This window comes from Haemaphysalis longicornis, unplaced genomic scaffold, assembly GCF_048455015.1.
Source record: "Haemaphysalis longicornis isolate Haplotype H1 unplaced genomic scaffold, Haemaphysalis longicornis Haplotype H1 scaffold_9, whole genome shotgun sequence".
NCBI lineage: Eukaryota > Metazoa > Arthropoda > Arachnida > Ixodida > Ixodidae > Haemaphysalis > Haemaphysalis longicornis.
The window spans coordinates 95,239,938-95,266,312 of NW_027526460.1; the positions used below are offsets into that span (position 1 = coordinate 95,239,938).

General features: G+C 50.0%; 2 protein-coding genes across 2 annotated transcripts in view; both read right to left on the bottom strand.

The window, feature by feature from the left end:
* Positions 1-4,533, bottom strand: part of LOC144151348 (solute carrier organic anion transporter family member 74D-like) — a 65,039-nt gene extending 60,506 nt beyond the window's left edge. The window contains exon 1 of the mRNA XM_077682364.1: positions 3,571-4,533. Within this exon, the coding sequence (XP_077538490.1) occupies positions 3,571-4,264 (694 nt within the window). The 5' untranslated portion in view covers positions 4,265-4,533. The remainder of the gene's footprint in view (positions 1-3,570) is intronic.
* Positions 4,534-9,926: 5,393 nt separating this feature from the next.
* Positions 9,927-25,400, bottom strand: LOC144153656 (uncharacterized). The gene is made up of 6 exons (XM_077685318.1): positions 25,208-25,400; positions 15,373-15,671; positions 13,518-13,653; positions 13,122-13,297; positions 12,548-12,578; positions 9,927-10,694 (listed from the first exon to the last, which is right to left on the bottom strand). Exons 1-6 carry the CDS (start codon positions 25,262-25,264, stop codon positions 10,473-10,475), a joined length of 921 nt encoding a protein of 306 aa, XP_077541444.1. The 5' UTR covers positions 25,265-25,400; the 3' UTR covers positions 9,927-10,472.
* Between the last annotated feature and the right edge of the window lie 975 nt (positions 25,401-26,375).

A 26,375-nucleotide genomic window follows, 5' to 3' on the forward strand; every position in this document is an offset into this window, starting at 1 on the left:
CGCCGTGTCGGCTGCATGGAACTCGGCCGTTGCTGACTCTCATTCTAGGCTATTAAGTGAGAACTGGGAATGTATAAGAGTGTAATTAAGTACAGTGAGAGCAAACATAGGAAAGCGAGCGGCCTCTTAGTTCGCCCGACCACTTTGTTTTACGGCCACTAATTTCGGAATCGCAAAACAGATTTCACGCTTCTGATGGTGGCGGCATTTTGTCACTGACACACGCAACAAAACGGCAAGCTAACGCTGCACCATGTGCTCGTAACGGCGACGCAAACGAGCACTGTTTAATGAAAGTGCACGCATACTGTGCGGGTACACAGAAGAGCGGCGCACCGCAGCAGGCGAGCCTGCGGTCCGCCGGACTCGCTGGCTTTTTAAAGCGCGATCATCTCCGATTGCGTCACTCTTCTTTTTTGATCGTCTGTTTTTGAGAAGTCTTTGTCACCTAGACTATTCGTTTAAACTAGAAATTTCACTTAAGATTTCCCTTCGTACGACCATCGATCGGTGAACCTGCGAGTAGCAGACGCCGTCACGGTCCCGGCACTTCCGTCGGCGCTGTAAACGTGTTTAGCGCTGCTAAGTTTTTTCCCCTAATGCCAAGTTGATCGCTGAAATATATCGGACGCGTCGGGGATGAGCTGGTGACCACGTCGCAAAATAATCGGGAGCGTCGAGCTCATTTTGCTTCTGTCAACACGGGATCCTATGGGACCCGAGCAGCTCTGTACTACCCGGAAGTACGGCCCGGAAGCCGCTTGCGCAGCGCCCCCTGGGCAGCGCAGGAGGCCTGTTGCGGGCTCCGGATACGGTAACACGGAAGCAGAGCGCCGGGAGAGACGCCGGCCGCGTACGGAACAAATGGCGCATGCGCAGTCGGGTCCCGGTAAACCCGGTAGCAACGTAACGAACGGAACGGCCGGAGCATACGGACTGCTAAAACTCTCTAGCATGCAGGTAATGCCGCATTCTTCATCTCACAGTTTTCACTTAGCGAAGTTCTGTCCCTTTACGGAACGCACTAAAAGCAAATGCACTTTAGCTACAGCACACACTAATCTATATTTATCCTTTTCTACTCTGATGGTAAAAAAGAGACAACAGTATGCACCTTGGAAAATTTAATAATCGACCGGGATGACAGGTATAAATATTTGGGAATAATATTAAGCTTTTTACTCCAGTGGGCACTGCAAATAAAGAAATTATAACGCCAAAAACCGGCATTTCTATGTTTCACGTTAATCAAGGCAAGAAAATAGTTTAATAAAAAAACTTTAGGTTTGACCTATTTGAACGTTTTTTATTGCCTTTTATTAGCCCCCATAAATATTCCTTCAGAGATAGCCTTAAAGAAAACATGAGGATAAAATGGAATTGAGGTTCATTCTGAAGACTGCTTTATTCAATGACAGTGATGCACGTTTTGACGCAACGTTTAGAATGATTAATGTAGACTATATAGAAATAAGACGAAGTGGTAGCGATTTACCAGCCAATCTCTACCCCAGCTCTGCTGTTACGCTATAGGAATTTGTTTGTGCGATTGCCAGGCGACGGCCAAAGCCATATGTGCACCACTAAAAAATGAATGCGGGTGCTGCCTATTAATTACGTACGTATATTAGGTGCGGAGCACTTTAGGCGGTCGCCTTGTCTTCCTAGCTCCCTCGCTCGACCCAAGTATATAGAGCACCAAGGTGGCGTCCCGGGGTAACGCTGTTGTTCGCGGCGTACCCCAGAGGTTTCGAAAGCCAAGCGATTCTTATAGTCATAAGCGTTCGAAACTCATGAAACGCTGGCCCTTGTCATACATCTTCCCGTTGTTTACCGCAAAGAAAACTATAGGTACATTTGAGGAAAACTATACGTAATTAACCGACAGCGCCCGCATTCATTTAGTTAGGACCACTCGTTGGGTTGGTTTTTACTAAACGCAAAATGTGGCAGTGCAACGCCGGCACGTGCGGGGAGAAAAGCACAAAGAGAACAGAACTCCCGTTGGCACAGTTTCAGGAAGGGGCGCGCGAGCACTGCGAAGGCGGGAAATTTGAATTGCATGTGGTGGTAGCAGTGAGCGGATAACGCTGCTGCAGCCCATTATGACGAATCACTGCTCTGCTCTTCCGACAGCTTTCACATTGAGTGGAGCGCAATTTTCATTCCCTCACCACACCCTTCTTACTTTATCCCTCTCTCTGCATTAACCAACAAGGTTTGCTTGAATAAACCGTACTGGAGTGGAGAGAACAGACCAACGGGTTACCATGCTTCTCAATCCAAACTCGACCCGCTCGTAGCGGAAAGGTAGCGGAGTGTTCCACCCAGTACTACGGGCCTTTGTAAGCATTGCCGCAATTTAGCAGTGGCTATAAACTCTGTGCATGTGAAGCTTGTCTTGCTGTACTCAATAAAAGCCAGGTTAATGAACTGCAATAAGTTTTATGTAAGCGTATACCGCCAAACTGGCTGTGTGAGCCATCCTGTACCACGAACGTTCTGCTTTTAGAGAGGGATGCAGAGCTCAGATGGATGCATTATTGTATGTTATTAATACTGTTCCCCTCATTCTACATACATACATACATACATACATACATACATACATACATACATACATACATACATACATACATACATACATACATGCATACATGCATACATACATACATACATACATACATACAGCGAATCAGAATAGGAAATGAGGGGCTCGTTGAAAATAAGACAGAAATAAGAGTTGGCAGTCAAGAAAGCTTCGGAAAGCAAAGGGGAGGATGTGGTAGGTCATTGAAACAGATAAAGAATTTGGAAAGAAAGAAAGTGGAGAGAAAATGCCCGCCAGGTGGGATCCGAACCCACGACCTCCAGAATACCGGTCTGGTGAGATCGTGGGTCGTACCGGTCGTGGGTTCGGATCCCACCTGGCGGGAATTTTTCTCCACTTTCTCTTTCTTTCTTTCCGAATTCTTTATCTGTTTCAATGACCTACCACATCCTCCCCTTTGCTTTCCGAGGCTTTCTTGACTGCCAACTCTTATTTCTGTCTTACATACATGCGCATACATACATACATACATACATACATACATACATACATACATACATACATACATACATACATACATACATACATACATACATACATACATACATACATAATATTATAAGTGCAGACCATTCAACTTTTTTTACGGTCCATCATTGTTGCTGCTCTCCAGCGGCAACGGTGCAAAAACCGTGGCCCCCGATAGCACCGCGGATATCTTTACATTCATTCTTACCTCTATCTCTACTCCGCTGTAAAGTAACAACTAAGATGGTAAAATAAACCTCTGCAAGCAGGGGCCATGTCGTAAAAGTTCCAATGGCACCATGTGTCGGGACCAGCTGACTTCCGCCGACAAAGATGCGTAAACATAACTCAGATTAGACATCCAGAGCTATAAAGAGCCGCAGACGTCATCCCGCACGTGCCAACTGGCACAACGTTACGTCTCGTATGTGTCTATTTGCGTCTAACTGCGGCCACACTCTTTCGAAATGTGGACAATAACGGCAGCTCACCAAAGTACATCGGAGAATTCTTCTTCCTGACGTTGTCGTCCATGAAGGACATTCCGATGACGTAGAAGGTGGCCGAACCAAAGCCGTTAAGCAGGTTAGCAATGAACATGATGAAGATGGTGATGTCGCCTTCGAGGTTAACATTGGACAAGCAGTCCTCGGCCGCACCGAATTGTCCGCACAGCGCACCGCCGGGCTGCAGCGTCGATTCCCCTTGAGACGCTAGCCGCGACAGCGGCAAGCCGTGACCGAACACGAAGTGTGGCAGCACGCAGAGCCCGCAGCTCACAACCACGGACAGCATGCCGAACACGAGCCACAGGGGCTGGTTGTAGCTCTCGCCGCCGCCGTAGTAGCCGGCTATGACGGCTAACACGGGGCTGATGTTTTCGGCCGTCAGCACGAGTCCCATGGCCTTCGACGGGATGGCGAAGCGGCGCTCGACTGTCGACTGGACGCCGATGAAGTAAGTCCTGTACGCACCCTGGAGTATGCCCAGGATGCAAAACAGCAGGAGGAAGCACTTGGGAGTGACGAGTCGCTGGAAGACGGGCATTCGGAACTTGCCGAGGGCACAGTCGAACGTGTCTTCGGTCGCGCAGTCCTCGCGGCCGTCGCCGTGGTCGGCCTTGTCGGCCAGCAGGCCTTCGGCGACGGCGGGCTGCGGCCCGACTCCGTTCACGTCTCGCTGCATCGGACACTTTAGTAGAAGGACGTGGCTTCTGCCTCCCGTCGTCTACGATGACGCGACGTGCGAAAGAGCGGAGGTGTGAGAGGCATCTCGGCGTGAAGAGGATCGCCGCAGTGGTGGCATCGTATACGCGGCTCCAGTCCCCGCCGGACCGACAAACAATGTGCAACTGACAGGGCTTGATAGCGCCAGCAGACGTTATAGAGGTATATACGCGGTGGCCCGCTCAATCGTAAGGCCACATCGCGACAGCTTATCTAGAGGGCCAGCGTGCGCGCAAGCAGCGTGCGCTGCCTACGCGGCCTGCGCTATCGCGCTGACCTTTGCCGCGGCGATTATAGGCGAACACGAGACCGGCACTCGTGTGCGCGGCTAACTCGTGTTTTAATGCCCGAGCATTGTTTAGCAACTTTCCCGAAAGTTTGTTCGCCCGTCTGTTCATGTCGTGTATTCGCACAATAGGCCCATATATAGGATATTTAATAAAAGGCGCTCATTTAATAGAAGCCCCTTGGGCCAAGGACCTCTAAGGCAAACATACGTGGAGGTTACTTTCATAGATGAGCCCCTGGCTATATTGCTTACGCACTATACGACAATTCACTTGGGGGATTTTAGTAATTCTTGTATAGCATGCGAAACGCAGTGGGGTACCGATAAGTGTTTGTGAACGGCACCGCACACCGCTTGACATTGCTTGGCCCAGACTTCTGCAGTAGTACGGCCCGCGTGCTAGGGCCGAGGTGGTGGTGGTGTGGTACCAGTAAGATGGCTCATACCCACTCATGGGGGTTGGCCAGAAAATGGGTGCCTCACCGAAAGAAAGTATGTAGTGTTTCTGTCCACTACAGCAACACCAGTAGCTGAAAAATACCGAAAGAAACTGTGTAGTTGTTCTTTCCACTACAGCAACACCAGTAGCAAAAGAATTTCCGAGGGAATTGGAAGGCTTGTGCAGACAGCCACGAGACCTTGAACATTTCATAATATTGTCGCAAAATTTAAAGACAAGCGAAGCAAACCGAATGGCACCACGTAGACGGGGTAGAGGCAGATGACGACAGATAGCTCGATGGAAAGATGAGACAAGAACATTCGTGGCAAAGAATGGGTTCGGACAGAGCGTGATAGGGGCGGTTCGAAGTGTAGGGAAAAGTCGCCTTACAGTGAACATAAATACACTGATAATGGTTATTTTTCGGGTGTGAAATCTCCGTCACCACTACGAACCCCGGACGAAATAGCGTCGTTATCTTCACAGAATGGTCATCGTACCTTCATGCCAGCACGCGACGAACAAGCACGGCGTCAATGCAATACGCTGCAGGAGGGCACAGCGCCAAATTAGCACAGCTACAAAACAGCATGCTTTTATTCAAGGAGCAATTATTTACATTTTGAACGTGTGTGAAGCGGTTTGGCCGGTTGGGTAAAAGCAAATAAGCCAGCTCACTTGCAAGATGGAGCAGTCTGTTTCGATTTTAACTGTACCGCCCAAACCGCGCGACAAAAAAGCCCGAGATATAACAGCACCGACAATACAGCATGCGACAAAACAGCACAGCAGCTAAACGGCGAAACGTCAAAACAGCACGCCGCAAGTATAACGGCCTATATTTAGAGCTGTTCGTTTTCTGGTAGAACCCGATTTTATCCGATTCTTACACCCCGAACATGACTCAGGAGATCGGGTTAAACCCGATTTCTTCCCGAATGGACCTTTTCGAAGTAGCGATGTACACAATCATGCGCTGACGGTCCGCCGTTCTCAACCAGTACTTGCTGGAGCCTGGAACACAGCTTCCGATCTCATTGAGTATTGATTGATTTGATTGATTGTAGGGTTTAACGCGCCGACGCAGCGCAGGCGATGAGGCGCGCCGTAGTGGAGGACTCCGGATTAACTTTGACCACCTGGGGATCTTTAACGTGCGCCGAAATCTCGTACACACGGGCGTTTTTGCTTTTCGCCTCCATCAGAAAAGCGGCCGCCACGGCTGGGAATCGAACCCACGACCTCGTGCTCAGCAGCTCAACGCCTTAGCCACTGAGCCACCGCGGCGGGTTCATTGAGTATTGGCATGACTCTACCGCTCAAAACCTCAGGTTAGCAAACGCTGCACTTACATTGTTCGGCCTAGCTAAAGGGAGCTGTGTTTTAGAGAGCATTTTCTTGCAGTTGAGAAACGTTCAGCGGTTAGACAGGCCTCGATTGTAGACCGACAAGTTGCGCAAGCAGATCGCAATAACGCATACGTAAGCAGGAATGAGGGAACAATCGATGACCAGCTTTTCGTGAATAAAATGTTTCATTTTTGAGAAGTTATCAATGCTCTTCACTGTCATCATTGACTCATTTCCAAACAAATGACTTATTTCGGAGAGCATTTTCTTGGAAACTCTGGTGTCCCCTCTATTATTAGCTTGAAATAAACACCAATTTTAACGCGTTAGAGTTAAGAAGCTCGTGATACCGTCTAAAATAAATTGAGGGTATTACTTAGTACGTCTGTAGATTTAATTCTAAAAAACCCGATTTTCGGAAGGGTGTAAAAAAAAAAACCCCGATTTCTCCCCGGTTATCAGTTCAAAAAAAGCACCCGATTTTTACTCACCGATTTCAAAAATATATATAAAACCCGAAAACGAACAACCCTATCTATATTGAGTTGCTTCAAGGCGGCCGTCTTGTATGGGAGCGGTCGCTCCTGACTTTTACCCAACCGGCCAATCCGGTTCCGATATGTGACTAGCCAATTGGTCATTATCAAAAATTAACTAACAGACTTTGGCTATTCAGTGGGTGGAAAAGAGCCAGAGTCACTATTAAATGGCTTTGACCCTTGACTTTTTACCCATCCGGTTTGGCCGGTTGGGTAAGTCAAGACCGACCGCTGCCATACAAGACGGCCGCCATGAAGCAACTCTAATATTGAGACCGTTATGCTTGCGGCGGGCTGTTTTGACGCTTCGCCGTTTTGTCGAATGTGCTGTATTGTCCCGACACCAATCAAAACAATCCCCTGTCACACCGTGTGAACATCCCTTTAACCTATTGAGTTCTAAGGAAACCTTAGACGCATTTCACGCAGAAGTGGGTAACCCAAATTGGGCAGCTTTCTGATAATTAAAAATGGGCAATGCATTTGAAAGACCGCGTTTAATTTACGAAGCCTGCTTGTGTGCCGACCGCTGTTCCTACTCGGCACTCCACAACGGCCCGTGCGAGAGGACGATGAAGCTGGTCCCTCACTCATCACGTGGCGCTACGGGCACAGCATTGGCGCCACATTCAAAACTTCAACAGCTGCGTATGCCCTGGTCGAGGAAAGTTCTGCAAGCGAGGCGCCTAAAGCGATGAGTATATTTCTAAATCTGCTGTTGCGTGCGAGCCAGTAGTAGCGCGGTTTCAAATTACTGATGGATGACATTGGTACAGACTGGCGCATTAGATAAAAATTGCAGCGGTGCGGGCAGTTTATAGGAAAGTCGTAACTCATTACAATGCGGCTACTTTGAAGAACATTTCATCACCGCCGGCCGCCAGAATAGCATGTAAGCATAAAAAGTATCCTTAGTCTTACTGCGTTCAATATGCGGTTAATGACAGTTTGAAAATGATCTTTTTATTCGTAATGAACACTGATGTTTACTGTAGTTGCTCATAAAGAGCACTCAGGCCATGGACGGACGGGGGAAAAACCATGCACCCCTCCGTCTGACGATGACGACGGTTGAACGCGAAGCTTTCGGGTGATGGGTTGTTTGGTTGGCCAGTCCCACACTGCGACTATGTGCTCCCCTGGAAGTATAGCACCACTTTTCTAAAATACCCACTGCAACTCTGGGGTGTGCACTCAGTGGGCCTAACGTCTGGGTTTCGGGTGTAAGGCGCGAATCGGTAACTTCTTCCTGGCGTTTGCTTCGACCACGTCGGAATGGAGCAATAGGAGAGACGCCGGCATAGAGATAATGTACTGACTGGCGCCGGCTTCGTAACGCAGGGAGGGACCCAGGTTCGAATCCGGCCACGGGAAGCGTTTTCTTCTTTCCCTGCACCCACGATCATTCATCATCATCGTCAGAGAAATTTGGATTTCCTGCAGGGCGCATTGGCGTACAACGGCATCAGTGACGACCCTGAAGAAGCTTCGCTTTAATAATCCACTGCTAGTCGTACCATACGCATTTTGTATTTGAGACAACGAAAACTAGCGACCTGTCCACGCGGGTAAGCTTTGCGCGAATGCATCGCTCAAGCTTCGCCTCCCCGGTTCAAGCTACAGAGCGAGGACCTTTGATTTTAGAGCGCATGCGCATCTCTTTTGGCCCCTGTTCCTGGCTTGGGCGATGTCGCCATCGCCCGTGGCGGCGTCGGCGTGACCAACCGGCAAGAGTGGAGGAGAGAGAGAGAGAGAGAGAGAGAGAGAGAGAGAGAGAGAGAGAGAGAGAGAGAGAGAGAGAGAGAGAGAGAGAGAGAGAGAGAGAGAGAGAGAGAGAGAGAGAGAGAGAGAGAGAGAGAGAGAGAGAGAGAGAGGGGGGGGGGGGGGGGAGGAGGGAGGGAGAGAGGGAGGGAGGGAGGGAGGGAGGGAGGGAGGGAGGGAGGGAGGGGAGGGAGGGAGGGAGGGAGTAGAGTACAGGGGTGCGTGAAGAAGAGGGGGGAGAAAAACTTTACCCTGCCTTCATAAAGTTGAGAGAAGCTCGAAAGCCAAAAGTGCGTCCAACCTTCGCTGAAAGTGCGTCCGGTCGATCGTCTTTACCTTCAAACCCCCAAATCGCAAGCGAATAACGAACCCATGCGGCGTTTTTTCGCGCACTAAGTAAGCGCATCCACGAACGATCTAAATGTACACCGATGCATGGTTTATGAGATAAACCTCCTCTTCATGATCGATGCGCGTATTGTCGTGTTTAGAACCATTCTTTTTTTCGTGATGTTCAAGTAACCGTTTTGACACAATAGAAGCCCGGTTTTACGCAGGTGCCGTGTGTCCAGAGATTTCATCAGAGCTTCTCGGTCGACTAACCGGTCTATGAGGAAACCTATTGGTTTTTTAAAGGAAATTTAGCCATCGGTTCCACCACGTTTTTGCTTCAATAGCGGCGTACGCTGGGGCAGGCAGGAATTCCGAATGTCGGCACCATCGGTGGCGATGCTGTGAAACGCGCGGTAGTGCTTCATCTGCTACTGCCAAAAGTGCTGCCCGAGCAGAAAGGGTCAGCGGCACCGCCGCGTGTGCGCATCTCTCATTCTTTACCAGACATCGAAAATACAATCTCAAATGCTGCGCTCAAAATTTGCATTGGAGCGTAATCCGCAGCCGCTATTTTCATATTCGATTAACCAGGGGTAACCTTGTCGAACATTACAGGCAGCCCCCTTTTAGAGTTATCAAGAATGTCTCCGACGCAAGAAGCAACCATATTTTTATTTAATAAAACGCACAAAGACGGGAAGGTTATTCTTGGCGGAAGCATGACTCACCAGTTAATACATCAGTGAGGACAGAAAAAAAAAGTGGAACAAATGTAGGCGGACCTAAAACTAGTAACGTCCGCGGCGAGCTTCCTAAAGCAGCTGTCACGAAAATTACGAGCGCCGTGATTCGTTTCACACTTCCTATCACATTCCCCCCCCCCCCCCCCCCCCCAGCTATATCACGCGTGCCCGAAACAGATTAACCAAAGAAATCGCCTCGAGGCGTCCTGCCAGGTAACTTTGACGCTCCTTTTAAGATTTAGCTCTTGCACCTCCTGCAACGTGACCCTTGCGCCACCGTTCGGCAACATGCTTTACCAGCCTGTCGTTTCCCCTATACATAGTGCCGATGTACTGTTTTTGAACAAAAGGAATCAGTTCTCTCGGTAAAGTGGCTTCTTTCTAGTTTTTGCCGTTGAGCTTTTCGGCAGCGCAAAGCAGCTGGTGTCAAAGTAACTGGCACAGCTTTTCAACGTCAGTGCCAAAATTTCTTCAACCCCCTTGCTCAGTTCATGGTTACCCATCAAAGTTCTTACCCTACCAAGTTACCCTGCCACTTTCAACGCCAGCACTTTATATACTGCATTCAGCCAATTACGTCTGACCTTGCCATGTACACCATTTATTCATCTTTTCATAGCGCTGCCGACAGCGGTCGAGCCGGCGTTTCCAAATCAGCGTGTTCGCAAATTCGTCGGCGGAGCTAGGGGAGCACGGTGCGTCCACGCACGATCAGAGGGTGCCCGTTCCGCCGTGCACGAAGTAGGTGGCGCCCGGCTTGGGGAAGCGCTTGGCCGCCACGACGTCCTTTAGCGGCTGGTGGTCGTGGCGCACCCAGACGTGGAAGGAGACCAGGAACCAGCCGCTGTCCGCGTCCGGCGTCACCATCAGCGCGCTGTTGGGGCACGAGTCCTGGTTGTTCAGCGCGTCCTGCAGGATCTTCACGTACACCATCTGCGATGCGAGGGCGAAATCTCTTGCGTGCGACCATGTGTATACCCATGTATGCCACTCCTAGACAAGAAATTAAAGCAGTATCAGCCTGGCGTTGACACCGAAGGTAGTCAAGACAGGGCTCTGAAGCCCCTGAAAAGGCCTATAAAGAGACACTGGATTGAGTTTTCATTAATTCGGGGTAATTAATGCGTTAATCTCTAGTGTTTTTTTATTTTGTAGTATTGCGTACTTAATTGCGGCCTAGCAACGGCAGCCTCCGTGGCAATGGCGCAGCGCGAAAATCGCCACCAACACTTTGTGCATATGAGTACCGTGTATATATGAGTAGCGTGTGTACGAGTACCGTGTATATGAGTACCATGTATATATGAGTACCGTGTGTACGAGTACCGTGCATATGAGTACCGCAATGGAACTGACATCGGCTCCGTAGCGCGAGGGACCCAGGTTCGATCCCGACCAGGGGATGCGGTGATCCTTTCGAAGCTTGTGTTTGCGTGCGTGACGCGGCGTAACTGCGGTGGCTGCATACAGTGGCCCCGGACGAACTACGATGACGAGCCGGCACGGCCACTAAATTGCTCCGCACTTAATAAAGCTCGAACCACCCGGCGCAAGCACGGTCGCTAAATTATTGATCATAATACTCGTCGCCAAGAAAGTTCGCCTTTCAGGATCATTGCCACCCATGTTCAAAGTTTAACTCGCCCAATGCATCATAGCAAAACTATGACACATCGTGATGAGGAGCGTGTCGTGAAGGCTCTCTTGTGAGCATGAGGTCGTGGGTTCGATGCCTGTTCGTGGAGGCTGTACTTCTGTAGGCGGCGAAATTCGAGAACGTCCGTGCATATATAATATGTTAAATAATTCCTAGGTGGTCTAAATTCCGTACCCGCCGCGGTGGCTCAGTGGCTAAGGCGTTGTGCTGCTGGGCACGAGGACGCGGGTCCGATTCCCGCGGGCCGCGGTGGCCGCTTTTCTGGTGAAGGAGAGAAGCAAAAACGCCCGTGTGTACGAGATTTCGGCGCACGTTAAAGATCCCCAGGTGGTCGAAATTAATCCGGAGCCCTCCACTACGGCGCGCCTCATCGCCTGCGTTGCGTCGGCGCGTTAAACCCTACAATCAATAAATCAATCTAAATTCCGTAGCCGTCCGCTACGGCGCGCTTCATACGCCAGAAGTAGCTGCGATGCGTTAAGCCTGCTCTGTTACCAAACTGCAATTCCCGTAAGGTTTGTTTACTTTGTCCGATGCCAAATGCTCGCACCTGACACTACAGCGACATGTGCCGACGAGCAATATCAAACGCCACACGTGACCCCATCCTGAATTCGAGCGTAAGTGGAAGAGAGTGTAGTACACCATGTGCCTCCCTCGGCTGGGCTCCAAGCCGAGGCAGGCACATGACGCCGGATGCAGAATATCCCGCGTGCTTGCCAAGACGCCTCTTTCGAGCCCGCTGTGTCGAGTAAAGAGGGTAAAACACACCGTCTTTCTGCTTCTGCTCCGGCGCTTTGTGAAGACGTTCACCCGAACGCAACATCCAGTGCCCCATGAAAAGCATGCCTTGTCATGCAGTGACGACGAAGTTACTGCGAGAGTTGTAGGCTTTGAATCTGGCTCACTACTAAGCGATCGATATGACTTTTGAGTCGTGCTTATCAGACTATAGGCTGCCGACTGAAGCAACCGATTTTTTGTAAATCTGCGCTTATCGTTGTACCATAAGCTTCGCTGTTTATTATATAACGCAGATATTAGGAGAACGATTTCTGGAATTGTTAGGGATGCAAGCAGTGTAAATTTTGCGAAGCACACCTATAGAGAATATAAATTTCCGACCAACCTTTCGGTCATGAGCTGTAAAGCGCTTCTTCCTGCAAACGAAAAAAATGAGAGAAAAAAAAGACAGCCTTGTGATCACAAGCGACCCACTTCAGTTATGTGGTACCACCGTCTATTATTTTGGTACCACTTGAGTCAACAATGTGATGCGAATATAAAGTCCCACTGGTATCCAGGGTGTGTCGCTTCCTTTGTAAGGAAGTGATTGGATCACCTAACTTGGAGTAGTTTTATAGCTGCAAACGTTGCGGCTGTTGGCAAAGAAAACTTCCGGGCCGCGGAACTCGGTAATGCCCGTTAAGATGGCATGCTGGGGAATGTTGGCGCTATAAAATGTAAACCTAATTGGTGGTTCGCTGTGCGTTCATGCTGCTGATGTCGTTTTTATGGGAGCAGTCAGCCTTAGAAGGTTTGAGTCCATGGTGGACGCAGAACACGCGTAATCCCTCTTAACGTTTACCAAACCACAGAATAACTAATTCCAACCACTTACTCCGCGTGTTTTCAGAAAAAAATATTTCCCTGTTTCCTTCCCAAGAGGCCCACAAGAAAAAGAAAACGAGCGTCTAGCCCACCTGTGGGCTGGAGGGGGCGCGGCCGGAACGACCTCGGGCATAGTCTTGCGTTCGGAGATCGTCTTCTTGGTGCCTGAGCCCAAGGAGTTGCCGGATTCTGGAGACTGCTCGTGGTAGCGCATCATCACTTCGCTGAAGCTCAGCTCGGGGGGCGTGTCCTTAGGTTGAGGGGGCGCCTGTATGTGAACAAAAGCGATAAATTTGATTAACTGATTGATCGATTTGATTGATTGATTGATTGATTGTTTGATTGATTGATTGATTGATTGTTTGATTGATTGATTGATTGATTGATTGATTGATTGATTGATTGATTGATTGATTGATTGATTGATTGATTGATTGATTGATTGATTGATTGATTGATTGATTGATTGATTGATTTCTACAACGCACCGAGTACTTCGGCGGCGTGCCTCGGAAGATCTTCTTGAAGAAGCCGCTCGAAACGCTCCTGGCAGGCCTAGTGTCACGTGTAGCGCTCAGCCGCTGGCTTCCCATACGTGATCCCCCGTCCAGCGACGTCCTGAGACTAGGGGCGGAAATTTACGAAAGTTATAAGAAATTTGCGAAAACTACAGAAATGCACGACACTACGATGCTCGACGCCGTACTGCATCACCCAGAACACGACGATTCCAACGTCGACGTAGGAGGGCCCCTATAGCGCGGAGGAGCCTGCCATCTTACTGACACCGTATACGAGGAACTACCAGCTGGTGGGCTACCGATTCTACAACTTTCTTCGCCCATACTCCGAGTATCATCACTGCCATTCATTGTGATTGGGTGTGGGCTTCGACCCCACACCGGCAACACCAACGCGAGGAGCAACTGCCGCGACATTTCAGACCATAAAGTATTAAACGACGTGTTGATCAACTTGTCTACGAGGTTGTTTTCGACGGTGACTGGAAACATCACGATGACGCACGCGGCATGCATGGAGTCATCCGTGTAGTCTGCTTCAAATTAAATTACGCTAGATAAGACTTTTGTACCTCGACATTTTTTTACCATCACGACGATGCACTCCTCAAGGGAGGATTTGGATTGGGGGGGGGGGGGGGGGTAATGGTGTGATCTATGTTTCGTGATCCATTATTCTGTTCCTGTTCTGTTGTTACCGGCTGGCCGCACAAGATTGTGTTATCCGTGCTTAGCACGGCCTAACGCCGGAAGGCCCCGCTCGGGGATCTCGTTTGAAAGGGAAAGAGCGCAATCCGTTCGTCGCTCACCAAAACCGTTTTTGTTTGATCGGCAAGGCTGTCAATCTGATTAAATGTTTCTGGAAAATACAGCGCTCCCACCAAACGCCGTGGCATTCGATTTGCCGACGCTCGACTGTGCTCGGTCACTTTCTTCACTGCCTGTTTGGATTTCGTTCCGTTAATCTTGTTTACTTCGAAGCAAAGTTCACCCCAATAAACTGTAATTACTACAAGGACCTTGCGCCACTTTTGACTATACGTGACAATACGCTTCCCATGTCAAAATAGGCCCACAAAAATCGACGCCACAAAAACCTGCTCTGTTTCGTCAAGATATGACGCGCACATTAAAATAAGTTTCTGATAGCGTTGGTTTGTTGACGATGACTGTTGTGAGCGCCGGTGTCCCGATTAACTCGCAAGCCACACTTCTAAGTAGTGGGTGATGATGCTGTTGATGTTCCTCGTCAGCTAGGGAATAAATTCCTTCCGTATCAATCTCTGCTTCCGGCTATGGTCATAAAGATGCTTGCCTTGCCATTCTATTCCTGAGTTGTTTTTTTAACACGAGAATTTTTTCTTCCCGGATACACCAATATTTCGCTGACGTCATACCTGTCACGGAAATGACGCCAGTACAACGAAGCAAATGGCCTGTAAAGGGTGCACCCCTGCATACAGGGTCTTCTTGTGGGGAAGCAACCTTTAGTACTAAAGAGTTCGTTATACTTAGGGTTGTTCGTTTTCTGGTTTTATGTTTTAACACGACAGTGTTTTACCCCGCGATACACAAAGATTTCACTGACGTCATATCCGTCACGGAAATTACGCCAGTGCACCTTTGCCGAAGCGCCCCGACAGCAGGACGTCGCTCGCCAAGCACACCCACAAGACAGCCGTTAAACCGCAAATCATGCTCAGCTGCAGATTTCGCTGCACATTTCACTTTCGTGTTTTACGATTCCTTTGACAGAGGAATTAACTACAGTTTCTTATTTTTTTTTTGCGATCTTCCCCGCCGTTCGCGTCCAGTCGTGTACCTGTTGCGTGCAGCCGAGCTGCTGGCAAGTCGGACCGTGCTGGCGGCCAGCAAGCGGCTGTTGGCCGAGGGGCGTCCCGGGGTGGGCGTCCCGGGAGGGCTGTCCGCGGGGCCCCCGGCGCTCCACGCGTCCAGCCGGCTCTCTGGCAGGAGCGGGAACATGATCTCGGTCTCTGGGAAGGCGTCGCTGGCCACGGCCTTCCGCTGCCGCGGGTTGTGGGCCCGCTGGAGCACCACCGACCTCGGAGGCGGCGCGCGGCCGCTACTGTAGTATGAGCAGCCGGGGCTCGGTGGGTCCTCCTGCGGTGGTCACACCGCAAGGGAAACAGCCATCACCTAGAGGTGTACGCACCTTAATGGAAGTGGTCCAGTCGATGGGACTTCAATGACTGCGGTCCTAATGCGCATTCAAAACATTATCCGTCCATCTATTCGCCGCTGCGGAGACTGGCCGTTCGAAGAAAATGGGGGTTTTTTTGCACCGAAGTTACACTGGGCTATGAAGCAAGCCGTGTTGGAGGGTTATATGGTTTAATTCAGACAACCTGACTATTTTTAACGAGCGCCTATATGTCGACACACAGGCGTTTTCGTTTTTCACCTCCATAAGGAGACGGGTCGTGAATACACAGCTCTTTCAAACACGGATACCCCAGGCTCAGTCATTCTGAAGGAAGTGGTGAGATGACGGGTTATAATGACACGTTTTTGATACACGTGCAAACACCCATGTGCATTATTCCCCCATCCGCGTATCAGTAACGTCGAGAGAAAAATTAATGTCACCGTACCTTTTCCCATCAGAAAAAGCGACGGGTCATCTCCCTCCTCGCCCGGCTTCGTAAATGGTAGAACAACACGGTATGGTGTGTTTTAACGCGACAGCGTTACTAGCCTCATTCAGCGGTTTTCTATGGACACCTGCAGCTGCCGTGGTCCTCGGGCTTACCAGGCGGAAATGACGTCATGACAACCAACCGGAAACGACGACGTCTGATGATGCTTGATGATGATGGTTATGACGATGCTCAGCGGCTTCCGCTTTGAAACGGCGAGGCGTTGCACAGCGACCTTAGTCGTGGCGCCACTGTACAATCACCTCGCAAAAAAGAAAAAAAAAACCTTCACAGAATTTTTGTGCTAGTCTGACTTCTTTGTTCTCTGCTCTTTTCCCACCAACATTCTAACCTCCTTTTACTAGCCTCTATTGCTGTCCAATTCCCTTTTAGATGCGAAGCATCTCTTGCTCGGGGGATGTCCCGCGTCCGTGCCCCATCCGCAGCGCCTCTGATGATGATTGTGGCAGGATGCCACTAGGGATTGGCCAACCAAAGAATACATCACGAAATAGCTTCGCGTTCAACCACCGTCGTTATCTTCCCGTAGGGGAACCGCTGAAGAAGAAGAAGGAGAAGAAGACAAAGCTGCGAAGAGAAGGACGTGTACGTTGCTCTCAGCCGGTGCACCAACGTCAACAACCTTTACCTCACCAACGCTGACGGAGACTACCGATTCTACCACAGAGACGACAACATCAACAAGAACATGACGGACGAGTTTCGGCGCCTCGGGAACCACCGCCTACTCACCGTTACACAACATTACTTGCGTGCCTTTGCCACGGTGTGGACCCGGACGCGGAATTCCCTCTGGCGCTACTAAACACCAGATCACTCAACATAACGGCAACACAATGGAACCACACGGAATCCCCATGAAGCTTCGCATCCTCATCAGGGTTCCCGACGGGAAGATGGTGTAATTTTTTCGTTATCCTTGAAGGAGGACTTCCAGAAGCTGGATGTGTCCCTCACCGAGGACGTTTGCACTCCGTTGCAATACGTCGGATGGTTTCTGGCTCCCTGCCGCAACCTGCGCACAGTTTCTTTCTGTACCGGCTCGCGGGTAAGCGTTTCTGTCTGCAAGCAACCCGCCCGGGCTTCAAAAAGCAATGCACTCCCTTTCGTATTATCAAAGAACTTTTACATCGTGTAGATATCTAAGGATTTCTTTGCGTCCATCCTCTTTTTCCAGGTCGTCTCTGATTCTTTTACTTCATTTTTTATTGTCTTGGTCGTTTCCCCTGCGCTTCCAAGTTTCATATACTTTGTCCTGAGCCTTGTGGTTCTATGTGTCCCCGCTTTTCATGTAAAGATGCCGTAACACTCTGGCCGCCCATATCTGGTCATTAATATTTCTAAGTGGTTCTCCAAAACATTTTGCTCTGTGCTTCTCTCTCTCTCTCTCTCTCTCTCTCTCTCTCTCTCTCTCTCTCTCTCTCTCTCTCTCTCTCTCTCTCTCTCTCTCTCTCATTTCTTGTTTTACTGTGTACTCCTAATTCCGATCGACCAACCGCCCTCTGATTTAGTTCTAGCCATGATTTAATAGCTGATTTGACCCACACTACTGCGTTCGAAAAGGTGAGTGCCGGTACCATTACACCCTTCCAGATTCCTCTTACTACTTCATATTTGTTATATCCCCATAGTGCTCCGTGCTTCATGATAGAGGCGTTTCTTTTCCCTTTTATTCTTAAATGCTCCTCGTGAGTTTTTAGATAGACCTGGTGCAGCTTCGCGTCCGTTGCGCGCTTCCTTCGCACGGCTTAACTTGTTCTACAGAACCTCCTGGGTAACCCGGACCCGACGGAATTAAGTGGTCGTACGGCAAAGATACGTTAAGGATTCGTTTGAAGGGCGGGAAAACAAAATCTAGAGACCACATACAGACATATGGCCGCTAGAGAAACACTATCTTTTGCGCACTGCTTGCCACGAATGGGACATTGTTTTCTAAATCGGTGCATACGAATTCGGTTGTGTTTTAACACGTATTACAAAAGACGAAAGGAGCAACTGGTTCTGACAAAGAGCGATTATAAGAGTTCCCTAAGCTTTCTCGCAATCCTCGAAATTACTAAACTAACTAGTTTAAATCGGTATAAATGGAAATCACTAAGCTTACATGTCGAATTATTTCGGTGCCTGCGCTTGTGTCGCGCGGTGGTGTAGCCCTGAGCTCAATCTCCAATATCTTGGAATTTGAAAGGGGGGGGGGGGGGATAATTTGCTCACGAGTTTTGCACTCTGCTCTCTGTTGTGTCGCAGCATCGTAACGACAGCTACAAAAGGCTCTTCTATTCGGATCGTGAGGTTCGATACCCGAAGTGCAGAAAAAGTTGCCTGTTTATTGCGCAGCTAAGACGCATGACGTGTCGGTTTGAGAGTTCTGCGTGGAACGCAGAAGCGCTTGCAGCGATCTATTTGTGATGGAATATTCGTTCGATCTTTCCCATTTTACACGAGGGCATAACGCACGTTAATTAAGCAACGTCACTTTTGGAAAAAGAGCAATGCTACACGCGTGGCACCGATACGCAACTCCACATTCAATTAACGGCACTTTGTACTTTTTTTCTCCTGTTTTTTTTAAAGTTAAAGGGACACTGAAGTGAATTTGTCAAGCTCCCGTTTTTGCTTGCACTGCGTAGACTGGCTCAAATTAGCACACTTTTCATCGTTTATCCGGTTGACAAATCGGTAATTATTTTACAAAGCGCGAAAGAAGAAAAACTACCATGCGCGGTTTGCGGCGGCCGCACCAACTAAGGCTGTGACGTTGGGAGGAGGGGCGCCGTGATTGGACGATGCCCAAGGTTAGCAATCACACAAGTTTCGGTTTCGGTTTCGGTTCTGTGAAACATAACCAATGGCTTTGTTGGATCATAGCCTCCTATATAACCTACTGTGCCTGCTCTATCGCCCCAAAACCCTATGCAGCAGCCCGTTCACTGTGGGGGCGCCAAGTTCCCAGGTTTTTCGATGGCCATGCCGATGCGAACTACTGTTTCAGGCCGACGTGAACTGAAACGCACCTCGGCGTCGTCTGCTACACGAAGGCGTCTTCCAGTTACAAAAGTCCGCAAAACGGCGAGCTTGAACTTCATGAGCCAGTATTAAAGACCAAAGCTTTATGGGTGGCGTCGCAAACCTACTAAACTGCGTTCAGTGTACTGTTTCTGCCTGCATGCTCGCCCTTTTTGGTTCGCTACGGCAGTTTCCCAAGAAAATGTATGCATGACCTAATGGTTGTCACTGCGATAAGAGCCACTTAACTTTTCTCCCGCTGATAAATGAAAAGTTGATAAGTGAAAAATAATGATTCTAGATTCGATGTTTAGTGATAATTGAGTCATACTAATTAAATTTTGTTTCAAGAAGTCGAAACAGTTGAGCTCTCTTTTTTTACTTACGAGTCCATTAAGTCTTGTTCTGCGGCTAATACTTTTTAGGGTCCCCGAAAAGGTACGCGCCCACCCTCCTCCATCCATTGCTTATTTCTCCGTCGCTGCTGCTCCAGGAAATGTTGCCATCGCGCATGTAGTAGATATATTGACGACGCGGTAATCGGCAATGCCTGGCTGCTGCGCAAAGAATGACGACTTCAAGCTTTAGCTCAAGGCGATGGTCAGTATTTGAGAGCCCCTATATACGCTTAGGATAAACATTCAGCATGTACTTAGCTTGTTTCTCTCGCTACTTCTCCCAGGTACATTCATTCTTACCTCACCAATCACATACCGAATAACCGATCGATTCCCAGTGGGTCACAAACCCACTAGTAAACTCACCCGTAACATTTCTGGCCGAATCGAAGGAAACGCAGAAAATTTTTTGCATTAAATTATTTACGAACGAAAAAGATAGCCCGAGAAAGATCATCTCTTTTATAATTACACTGTTAAGTTCTAGCGTCACCCTAGCTAGATGGTTTTATTTCTGGCCTCGTGAATTTCAGAGCCAGAGTCACCTTTATACAACCCGTATTTTTTGTTTGCAAAGGGCCTTGACAACTTGTTTTTAAACCACTCATTGTTGCCAGGTGTGTAGACAAATGTTTACTGTGCCCTCGCCAACACAGGACAACCTGGGATTAGGGCGCCACCAGAGAGAACGGCGGAATTTCTGGCACTGAGCAGGCACAAGCCGTTATAAAGGAGGCTATGGTTGGATGGGCATTCTCAATATCTCAGTAATCATCGTACCGCGCTTCTGCCATGTTTTCGGCTGTAAAATGCACGAGATAAGCCTCCCAGGACGGCTTGTAGTCGTAGCATTCACTAGCCGAGACCTACGCAGTGCATGAACGCCCTCCGCGTACCCGCAGACGCCCAAATGTCATGCGCTTTTCCCCCATATTTGGAGCTTGCCTCCCTCATGCCTGTATCGTAAGAAGCGTGTTCGCACCAGGCCAAGGGTCTGTTCATTCTGGCCTGTGCCCACTGCCTGCAAGCAGTCGGTGCTTATGGCAACAGCACGCCAACGAGAACTCGCTAGCGCGCCAGTGCCAGCCTGCGCGCGTTTTGTGAACTAGTTCGTGTAGCCATGAAGGTTGCGGCCCCAAAAAAGGTGAACTCAATATAGAAAACATCGGCGGAAAACAAAAAAGTTAACTTACAAAAAAAAAAAATCACGTACCCGCGGGGATTCGAACTCATGACTCGCAAAAAATTTGCGGTGAATTCCTAGCGCCCCAGACAGCTAAGCCACGGCGCGGGACGCGAATGCCTTGCTTTTTTTTTTTTTTTTTTGAAACAATAACTTTATTTACACATAAATATACACGTCATGCCGAGTGTTACACACGGTTCCGGAGCAGCTCTAACAGTGGATGTGTCGGTTACATGTTTGGGGGGTAGGATGACAACGAACGTGAAACCAATAGTAGAAAAAAAAATAAAAAAATAAAAATAAAAAGGGCGCAGAGACACGAAAACAAAAATACAAGGACAATGAGAACAGCAACACAGGCTCTACAAAAACAAAGGCTGAAGGAATTGTGTGCGTTCTATTGGCCGGCGCTATCTCTCCTGTTTCTCAAGGGGACTTGGTCAACGTAGATACGCTGGCCCGTTAAACGCTCCAGCCCCCCCCCCCCCCCCTTTTTTTTTCTTTTAATGGCTTAGGCGTTTCCCTGCCTGCGCCTTTCCTCATTTGTTTTGTAGCGCTTCAGCGCATGGCTGCCTCGGGCGAGCTTCCTTCGCAGTTCCAGGTCGCAGTCAGATGTGCCCAATGCGCTGACCGTCCCTTGGACCTCCCGCAGAAAGTGTCGCCATGCGGGTTGTGGGCGGAGGGCGCACTCCACTGCTTCTACCCTCGCTTTCCAGAGGGCGTGTAGTCCGATGGCTAGGACACAATCACGGAAAGCGGGGTGCTCTGTGTCCACGCACAGGAACTTGAGGCCCGGCCAAGTGATGTTCCACGACGTTCTGAAGCACGATTGTATTTCGTGCCAGAAATACATCGCCGTGTTGCAGTCAAGGAATGCGTGTTCTGCGGTTTCCGGTTTGCCACACAGGAGGCATCCGGCGCCCCAGGGGAGGAAGAAGCCCCGCTCCTGCTGACGCGCCATGACTGGTAACACTGCCGCGTGGAAACGGAAGAAAAAATCTTTTGTGCCGACTGGGATGGGGGATTGCCTGACCCGCTTGAGCACATCGCCTCCACCCTGAGGGACCGGTGGCTGACGGTACAGGGGTGGTGGCAGTGTCTGAGCAACTAGGTCCCAGTATAACTTTCGCGGCTTCACAGCGAGCAGGTATTCCCAAGAAAAACACGTCTGAAGTGAAGCCACCGCGCTGGCTATCTCCCTGTAGAACCCGGTGATGCGAGAGCCATGATCGACAGGCGCTGATGTGGCAAGCCACGGCCGCAAGTGAAAGGAGCCTAGGCTTTGGATGGCCGCCTGAAGAAACGGGTCGACCTGGTCGCGGAAAAAAAGGAAGCGCTGGACTACGAGCTTGAGTTCTGCGTTTATCAGTCCAATTCCACCCCCCTCCACGCTCCAGAAGAGATTGGTACGGCGCATGGGCTCGTATTGCGACCGCCAAACGAACACTGCCCACGACCGGTGTAGCCTCTGTATCGAGCCGGCATCGATGGTGGTAATGCGCGCTGCGTACAGAATTGCGGGGTAGGCTACCATGTTGCACAAGAGGGCCCTTGCGTAAATGGAAATGTTACGGTTCCTCCAGGGGTGAAGCTTCCATTCGGCCGCGTCAACTTTTGATTTCCATCGAGGCGCCACCGCCTGGCCCACTCCGATCTTTACCCCTAGATATATCTCTACGCGGTCCGACCACCGCATGTTGAAGCACTTGCGCGGCTTTCTTTCCCAGCACCCCAACCAGGCTCCCTCGGATTTTTCAAGGTTGAGCTCTGCACCGGAGAAACCGCAGAACTGATGTGCCAGTCGGAGTACTTCTCCGGCTTGGGCAGCTGTTGTGCAGATAAGGGCAACGTCGTCGGCATATGCCAACACTCGGAGTTCCCGTCCGCCCATAACGAGTCAATATAGGGTATATATTGTACAACCGTTTTACACTTTTATTTAGTTTTGGCATTTCAAGCCGCTTAGGTGACTATTTGTTGTACTGCGATCGTGCAGTAAGCGTCGCCCGAGTTTCCACAGTAGCTCACGTCTAGCAATTGCATTTCGTAGACGGAAAAGCGTTCGCAGATGCGTAGTCGTGCTGCTGACCGCTGTGCTTGTTCGCCCAGCGCAAAAAAGTGCTTCCCGCGCCCTAGTTTTACGCTGTACGGTAAAAATATCAGTTGATTTTATTTGCTTAGTACCTATATTGACTTCGCTGACTCTTCTCCCGCCTTCAAGAGGCCTTATATTTTCCTACTGGCGTAGCAGTCAGCGAAGCGTCGCATGTGCAGCGCTTGTGTGAAGCGACCTTGACTTGGAGATATATAGATACAGTGTACAAACAAACCAAGTAAAGAAAGGCACATTCTTCCATTCACAAACGTGTCCTGGCTTCGTTTCAACTAAGCGAACGAATTGCGACCAAGCAATTTTTTTTTAACCTCCTTGATTGCGACGACCCGCCGGCGTCCGGCGGACGAAACGCTGGGCCGACTGACTCTGTCGGCCGGGGAGCCGTGCAGTAGCGCAGCCGTGGCGCAGCGGCGCAGCCAATTGCCAGCTCATCCCCTCCTGACGTCACACGAAAACGCCACAGAAAATGGGCGAGCGTAAAGAGAGGAGGACAGCGTTTTCGAATTAGTTTTTCTACTAAATAAAATCGCGTAAACGCGCCTAGAGTAGTCGAAACATGGCCTGGGGACTCCGGACTACAATTTGCGCTAGTAATCCCGCAATGTTTACATATCACTTCAGTGTCCCTTTAATAACTCGATCACTGCACTTGTTTCTACACTTTCTTTGCCCTGCAGCACAGTCGCATACGCTTTCAGTCACTTTCAACGGGGAGCAAAAAAAAAAAAAAAAAGAAGGAAGCTCACATTAACGCGTAAGGACTTGAAGGTAGCGAAGCTGTACGCAACCTTCACGACCATCGCGAAGGTTTTTAAGTCCACGCTTGCAGTCGATCGGCTTCTTCGCTGCCGCAACGACCTACACTCAATCATTGTTGCTATAGGCACGTTGCGCTGATGGTTGCCTCGCCACCAGCAGCGCCGTTTTCTATATCCTGGTGGTTCGAGGGGTCATTTCTTGTAGGAAAGATGCCACGCATATCACGGGCTCGGTTCGTAGCATTCATATTACGCAAGTGTTGGCAGCAACAGCCGGGATTATCACGAGTCACGCACGGGCGCCCACACAAAGGAGGCATCTAAGGTAACGTCATGATAACAAGGCCAAGAAGAACGAACAGTTTAAGTGGCACAGACTGTCGTTAGCTGTTGATATTGTAGCCGACCAGTGAGATCGCAGATAATACAAATGGCAGGATAGAACCGATGCATCATCACGGCCGTCTTTCTTTACACTGTGTCTCGGTGTCAACCCCATAGACCGTTGGCACGGCATGCTGCAGGCAGTGGTTGATAATGGGTCGAAGAATCGCCACTCATTTACCGATGCCCTAGCGTGCGCTACCGACAACTTTAGTAGGAAAAGTGCTGTGCTCACAGCGGCCTCTGTCCGGTGCAACGTGCCTATAAGTGTGAGCTTCCTTCATTTTTTTTTTTTTGAAGTGATAATCATTGGACATCACCTTGGAGGGGCGTACGCTATGACCTGTCTTTCTCGATCGTTCCGAAAAAGTGTTGCCACGATCACGGCGAACGGTTTTTTTTTTTTTTTTTACCAATCATGACCGATCTTCGTAAGTGGGTATGCTTGGCTTGACAAACGTGCGCAGGGGACGCTGGGCGGTCGTCGCGAGGCACGCGCACACGAGCGCTCAGCATTTTCTTGGTTTTGTTAACTGCCGCGCGGTCGCCGCGAGGCCCGCGGCCACGTGCGCGCGCTCGGCAATTTCTTGGTCACGAACTGCGGACACGAAAAATTACGATTCGCTAAACAGAATTCGCTGTTAATAGAGGACTGCCCTACACCGCGGACTGTTAACATCACAGCCATGAAAGCCATAAATGTATCATCAAACGTCAAAAGTGACCGTCGTCGTCGTCAGTACGAATGGCACCAAAAGTCACATGACCTCAGCGGCGGAAACTTGGCAGTGTAGGAGCGCGATGATACTCTGGCACCGTTATCGCTATACACTGATTGGTGCTGGGCGTGCGGGCGTCTGTGATAGTACAGCGAGAGTGCTGAGCGGGGAACTGATTAGTGGGGGTAGGTATAATCACTCAAATCATACCCCACAACGTTTACACACTGGCGCGGTTAGGCCCGCTGTCTGCACAGGGCGCATAAAAACAAAGCCTCAACTTCTTACAATAGCTAGGTACTGCGCATAGTCGCACGCGGTGTGGTGCGACCCTTTCGAAAACGCGGCTAAAACGCGCGAATCCCGCCACTCCGACACAGCCGGCGGTGACGGGTATCGGGGCACTCACGTTCATGGCCGAATGCAGCAGCTTGGTCCGAGAGTCAGCGGCGTTCGAGGTGAACATAAATGCACCCTTCGCCTGGCTCAGCGGCCGGGCTTCGAGCGCATACCTGGCGTGTCCGCGTCGATTTCGGGCGAAGCCAAGTGGCCGCCGCGTGCCCACGAGCCGCTCGCACCCCTCACGCCCCTCGCCGGCAATTTTCTTTCTCTTCTCCTTCGAGAAGGGCCATGCACTGATAATGTAGGTCCATTATTGACGTTTACGCGACTTTATCGGAGACTTTCATGCAAGTGTGGTTACAGAAAAAAAAAAAATAATGACGAAGCTTGCACTAAGCCGCGCACGGCTTGAACCATAGCGGAGCTGGAGAGAGAGAGAGAGAGAAAACATTTATTGCCCAGTCACCGACCTAAGTCCAGGTCAGCTAAACGACGGATCCTGCGGCGTCACTGTCTTCATAGTAGTCCAGAATGTCCTTGGAGATCTTCTGGATATGAAGGCAGAGAGCCTGCTGGGCGGCCCGAACGTCTGTTCCGGGCGGGGGAGCCAGCCAAGTGTCCCACGAGGTGATGCGGGAGAGGGAGGGGGGAAGCTTCGAGGGGTGGCAGTCCCAGTACCGCAAGAAGGGCAGGTCGGGGGACCGGAGCACTTGCGAATGCGATGTAGAATGTGGTGAGATGGGAGGGAGCGGGTATGAGCGTGGCGGAGAAGAACGGTTTGGGCGCGAGTGAGGTGCGGGTCTGGAGAAGGGTAGCCTTGACGGGCGAGGCGATAGGAAAGTAAAGTGAATTTACGGGTTTCACGATCATGAAGACGAGTGGAAGGAGGAAGGAGCTGAAGGATGTATTTTTATGTAAGCACTGAAGAACACGTCAGCACGCATGCCTTAGGTTTGAAATTGTTTATTTACGTGTTCCGTCGCCGCAATATCAATCTGTATCGTCGTCTTCCTCATGCATGACTGGCGAACCCGGATCGTTTTGGCCACAGGCTTTCACATTTCTCCCAAAGTGGAACGCGTCAGCACGCGCTAGAACTGACGGCAACCGGCTTCGCGAATTGGGCGTCTGCATACCGCGAGCTGTCTTTTGCTGCCCCCTTGAGGCGCGGACGCACGTGAACTGTTTTCTTGGTATTTCTTGCGAGCGTCATGCGCAAACCTGGGCGACGCCAG